Source organism: Hermetia illucens, chromosome 2, assembly GCF_905115235.1.
Source record: "Hermetia illucens chromosome 2, iHerIll2.2.curated.20191125, whole genome shotgun sequence".
Lineage (NCBI taxonomy): Eukaryota > Metazoa > Arthropoda > Insecta > Diptera > Stratiomyidae > Hermetia > Hermetia illucens.
Window position 1 is genome coordinate 20,482,944 of NC_051850.1, and position 6,193 is coordinate 20,489,136.

General features: G+C 42.2%; 1 protein-coding gene across 1 annotated transcript in view; it reads left to right on the forward strand.

Annotated features, from left to right (window-relative positions):
• The window catches only part of LOC119650009 (protein cycle), a 94,624-nt gene extending 94,101 nt beyond the window's left edge, over window positions 1-523 (forward strand). Inside the window, exons 9-10 of the mRNA XM_038052477.1 lie at window positions 28-207; window positions 279-523. Coding sequence (XP_037908405.1) covers window positions 28-207; window positions 279-451 — 353 coding nt within the window. The 3' untranslated portion in view covers window positions 452-523. The remainder of the gene's footprint in view (window positions 1-27; window positions 208-278) is intronic.
• Window positions 524-6,193: the final 5,670 nt, after the last annotated feature.

The following is a 6,193-nucleotide window of genomic DNA, read 5'->3' on the forward strand; positions in this document are numbered from 1 at the left end:
TTAAAAAATATTCTTCTCTGGACGTAGAAAGTAGTCCTGATCCTGATAGCCGGCCGAGTCTAAACGTTTCCTCGGGCGAAAACAGTACCTCAGGCGGGGAGCTTGGAGCAGATAGAAGGATTCCACCACCAACTTTGAACAGACCAAATGGGACGCTTCCAACCTACAATAATGTCCGAAATAATTTCCTGTCGAATTCGGACAATGGTATGGCTTTATCCTTTCACATTGAAGTTTCCGTGCTCAAATTTCATTTTATATTCACCTCAACTCGGTAGCTAACGACGGAGAGCTGTCTATGATTAGTAATTCCTTCAATGATGTGTCCAATAACACAACGTCCGATGGGAACGACGAGGCAGCTATGGCCGTGATCATGAGTTTACTGGAAGCCGATGCAGGACTTGGAGGACCAGTCGATTTCACCGGATTACCTTGGCCGTTACCATAATTAATTAGGCAATTTCTAGTTTATTATTTAAGACGCTACTTGTAATAAAGAAATTATTTTGTTAAATATCAATCCAGACTTTTTTTTGAGGAAACTGTAATGAGCCTGTCTGACATAGTGACTAAAGTACTAAGCCATTCACAACCGAAGGTCGTGGATCAAACCTTGACTGGCGGTCTAAGAAAACACCTCAAGTTGATCACGGATTAAATAGTGAGCGCATATGTCCATCAGCACCTAGACACAGCTTCGTAGAAGGGTCCACTTTTTTTGTGAAATATGGATGAGGTCCTTGACACTTTTGAGTGTCTTTCCCAATGCTCCATCGGGAGCCTTCTAATTTCCTTTGAAAATTATGCCTTATTAAAAGCAAGTGATAAAGAAATCCCTTAAGATAAGGAAGGCGTCGTGCGCCGTTTTCATACCACAAACTTCTAAGACCATAATTGCTGTAGTAAGAGCAAGGGGCAGAATACAGCTGGCTCAGAACTTCAGAGTCAGTCCATAGTATTCACGAAGGAAATCAGCTCCCCCACCTTGCAGCTAAAGATCTCTCTGAGGTTCTCAAAAAATGGTTTACCTAATGTCCGTTGTGTGGCTCTAACTAAAGCTGAGTAATCACAAAGAAAGTTCTTGAGGGTTTCTCTCTACTCTCCGCAAATTCGGCAATGCGAATTGTAGGGTATGTCGAGTTTGGCGGTCCGTTTTAGGAAAGTGTCCCGTGCCAAATTTCCCTTAATAGTCCGCTAATATTCTCTAGGCTCCCATGATCGGGAACCCCCAGAAGGGTGAATTTGAGCGTGTCGCCTAGTCTATCCAACGCATTCTTGCACTGCCCCATCAGCCTCGAGGATGTCACAAGCATACACAGTCCTTTGAATCCCGAAGGATGAGCTATACATAAGGAAGTGACGAAAGTTGACCATGCAGGGCTGCCAGCAACTAAGTGTAGCCCCATTGAAATGGTACGTGGAAATACCAGTCAGACTCGGAAATGCTGGGAGAGGGGTCCTTGTGAACATTCCAGTGAAGTTACAATCGGAGGTCGACGGACTTGCACGATCAACTTTTGTGACTTTCTCTTCTGGTTTTTAGCTCACGGTTAAAATCTCACTGGTGGCAGAGGGATTTGAATCGTGACTAGATGCCAGTCGACTCAGTTGTGAATGTATACAAGCGTTAAATCAGGGTAATAATCACGGCACGAGCACAGCGCTAACCAAATTCCCTCTTACAGGGTCTTACAGGTTACTTATGGTCTCAAATTAAGTGCTCTAACACCCTTCAAGGCCATGACCCAATTGGATTGTTGCGCCGAGGGTTATTGTTATTCTTTCCGAGTTGATCATAATCTTGGAGGATGCCGGATTTTACCTAATACTAGCACTAAGTGCCAAGCATTTAGGCTTGACTATCCCACCTACTTAAAACATAAAGGTGCTCTGGTGGTGGTACCGGTGGTAGGTTAGTGGGAGAATCCATCGAGAACCCTCCGCAACATCGAGCACATATGCATAATGGTGTACATCTGCATGATTTGAACCAGATTGTGCGCAAGTTAAAAATGTCTGCGTTGCGTGTATTCGAAGATGATGGACGGCGAATGATGTTGTTGGAGTCGAAACGGTCCATCAGACCCGAGAAAAGTTTAACATATGTGCATAAATCTAGCTATTTTCCATGCTTTTGTAGGGAGGAGAAGTTCAAAAGCGCCTTACAAAATGCGGAAGGGGTAGCACACCCGATGAATGTTTTTTTAAAGAAGAGGGAGAAAGTTACGGTAGAGTAACTAGATCATGGAGTAGTATTAGAGGATAGTTCTCAGGAGGAAATTTGAGGAAGTTAAGGATTCGAGGCAGTGGGTGTCGAAGCGGAGCTTATTGTCGAAAGTGACTCGACGTCTTGAGTGTAATTCTGAGATGATAAAGAATAACCATCAAGAGAGTAGGGCCAAGAAATGGACGCTGTTAGGTGATGATATAGCGGAAAAGAGCTTAACGTCGGCAAAGAGCAATTTCAGACAAATAAGGAGGGGGGAACGATTCCGTAGCCTCCATAACGACGAAATTTATGAGTCATACGACGACCGTCTGGTTGTGGATAGAATCCGGTTCAACAGGTTGTGCCATTTGGTCAATTGGATCTTTGGAATGCCGGTTGTTGCGCTATTGATGATGAAGGAGGGGGAATGAAAATAACGAAAAGCCCAGATTAGAGCCTTGTGGATAGCCAAAGGGGAGGGGGCGGTGTCGAGAAACAGGATGTGCAGTCATCAAAAGCGATGCAGCAAGATCAGTTGGAAAGGTAAGACATGATACAAGTGGTATGGAAAGTCGGTGTAGATAGTATGCACTTACCGCTGTGAATTTAGACATTTCGCGACGAAATTGATGAAGTCGAACTAGCGGGTCACTGACATATCTTTCTAAGATTTTAGAACAAGAAGAGAAAAGAAACGGGACAGTAATTTTCAGCAAGATAGCCTCTACAGGCTAGGAGAGTGGTTCTCTTTAAGGGATCTTTTTAAAAATAATGCATATGGGAAGGACTTGCCAGTTTTAAACAAAGAGAAGCTAGTAAAACTTACTCGACAAGGAGAAGGACAGGCTGTATCCCCTAGTGAGAGAGAAGAAGAGGGGGGAAATGGAACATAGACTGACGAAAAGTAGCGGCAGAGTAAATCACAAGATAGTTGGCGGAGAGCGGAAGAGCCAGAAAATTTAATTAAAAGAAGACATAGCTGTGGTGGACTGCAGGAGTTGCGAAAGCAAAAGCGCAATGGATTGAGGTTTGCGCGCTCCAATGAGTCTTCGAAACTGGCCAGATAATCCTCTCCGGATTTAACTGATAACGATTTGACCGAAGAACGCAAAGTTTTGAAAAGAACAAAGCCAGCGTAGGTTTCAGAAGACATGAACTTTTTCCTAGCAGTAACTTTTTGGCGAAATTTCTCGTGGACTTCAGTCGTGAACCAGACAATTGTATATCATATATCACGCATCACGAGCATTAACTAACACTTGTCAATTCAACGAAAATGCCTCTAAGAGATGTAGTGACCTCCCGAAACATTGATATTGAATAGGCTCACCAACATCCATAAAGCTGTTCTATCTTTTTTCAGTTTCTTGAATTTCTATAGTTGGATAATAGCACGATTTCCTCCTTTTCCTTTTTTTCCTTCTGTATGGACGTGGCCATATGAAAAGGATATTCCAGTTAGTTTTGCAGTCTCCGGTCGACCGTTTCCATCTTCTTTTCCCCTAGGTAGAATACACTGTGAATCTCGTTCCAATCACTCCACAGTGGTTAGATGCCGTCCGTTCGTGCGCAATCTCAAGCTGAAGATATAGAGATATTTGTGCATGTATTTTTGTGTATTCATTGTACGGAGGCATGTAAGACGCACCCACTTCAGTCCAGCAGCAAGTTTCTCGCCCACTTGGAAAACTTCACCTCTTCAATCTGCATTCACCAGCCCATAAATTAATTATAATATTACTACGTGGGTTGCTCACTATTACTTTCTGTTAGGCCCAATAATTCTAACTCTTTTAAGTACCCTTGTCCGGTGTTTTCAGAATTGCCAGCTTTTCTCTGTTTTGAACATCTCTTCAACATTCAGGTTCAGATTCAGCCTTCTTCACTCAGCTATAAATCTAGGACAAACCAACATATTCTGGATTCTTCGCTGAGCTACCACATTAAGGGCATTCAAATATTGTTTATGACAGCTTCCATGTCATGTAAAGTGGTTGTAATTAGCGCCTTCATGTCTCCGCTTTAATTATTCTAGTCTACAAAGGAAGATTTTGTGCATTCAGCGAGTCGGGGACCTGTATCATCTACCATACCAACTCCGTCCATGCCTCACCCCTGTACTCTGAGTTCGTTGGTAATGTCCCCATCCGGTTACTTAAGTACAGTAGAAGTTTTTCTAATGCAATTTTGTCCATAGGGATCATGTGTGCTAAAACTAAAACTGTTTCGTCTGACATTGCCCTAAAAACGATCTCTCAGATATCTCAGCTGGAAAACCGAATTTCTTCTGGTTCTGCGAGTTTATTAACATTTTTATGACTAACAACAGTATCGATTGCAGCATTGCGGCATTCAGCAATATTCCTGCAAAATTCGTAGTGACACCGACCCACAGGCATATTTTAGAAGTACCTGAAGGTCAACTTGCCGCCGACCATCACCTCTGGATATTTAATAAGTGGTTTCGAAATGACCTTGTATTTAATAATAATCGTTGCCGCAACAATCCAATTGGATCAGGGCCTTGAAGTGTGTTAGAGCACTTCATTCAAGACCGGTACACTACAGGATTACAGTACCCTATAGGAGGCAATGTGCTCAGCATTGCGCTCGCCCGAGGCTATTACCCTGATTTGACACAAGTACTCCCAGCTGACTCGACTGGTGTCCGACGTCAAATTACGATACAAATTCCGTATGACAGCCTCGTGCTTTAACCACTCAGCTATCAGGACGCACTTACATTTACTATGCTTTAACTTGCTTTCAATTGGTATTCTTTTTGCAGTTCATGATCACGACCACTTCCCTCCAAGGTCAAACCCTCTTCAGCCAGAACTTTACTACTGTTACTGGCTCCGCTGCGTAAGCTTTGCATTCTCTAGATCTTTTACGCTAACAGCCAATCATTTGCAATGGGGAAATCGTCACTCCTTTTAAGGTGAGAACCACTAGAAATCTAGTTTACATAATATTCCGCCAGAGTCGTAGAAAGAGAATGCACTCTCGTGGTGAAAATTATGTGGGCTTCCCCATGGTCCATTTATTTCATCAAAATCTATACTCTAGGTCCTTGAGAGAACTCCGAGCTGGGGCAATTACCTCCTTCTATTTCCTTTACCCCTCTCGTTGTCCGTCCCGCGCCCTTACACTCGGAAAGGTAATCTCGACATTTAGGCGCACCTATATTAGCCCGCGCATTTTTAATTATAACCATTTTTCACATCCAGCATCTATATAGTATTTCGCTGGCAGTGATGTGGCGCAGTGGGGTCAACAACATTCGAAATTCATTTCGAATGTTGTTAATTCGATTGACAGTTGCCACCACCGGTGTTCTCCGTGGCGGAGTAGGCCTGGATTAGATCGAAAAAAGAATTGAATTTAAAAAATGATTTTTGACATGTCAATTAAGAAAAGAGTATATACAAAGTTTTTAGTTTCTCGTCCACTTTATGTAATAAAGTTATTTAAATTATAAAATTAAATAATGTTTTTATGATTGATTTCCTTCTGCGGTTTTAACCCATAGACAACAAGTAGACTTTATAAAAGCGTGGTCCACTCGAAGGCATATTTATCGCTACCAAGCTGTACTCCTGAGTAAACGGTTTGACGAATCGAGTTGCATTAAAGACTTGCGGAAAACTCAAAATTTCCTCGAAAACATATCGACACCGTATCTATTTTTCCATTTTCTTTTCTCTTCTTCAATTTGATGAAAATAAAATAATGATTTTTTTAGATTAATTCGTTAGGTACCAACATATATAAATTTTAAACTACTCTGCAATGCAGTGCACCCTGTAACCTATACCGAAATGGGTTTACGTATTCACTACGCAAGCCTATATTGCAACCGCGTTTATCGTTTGCTTGAACCACTCCGAAAATGCAAATCGAATTTAGCAACCATCGTAGCAAAGACTCAGCTCTATCAGAGGCGTCACTAAAAGGGGGTTATATTTTAAAAACAGTGTG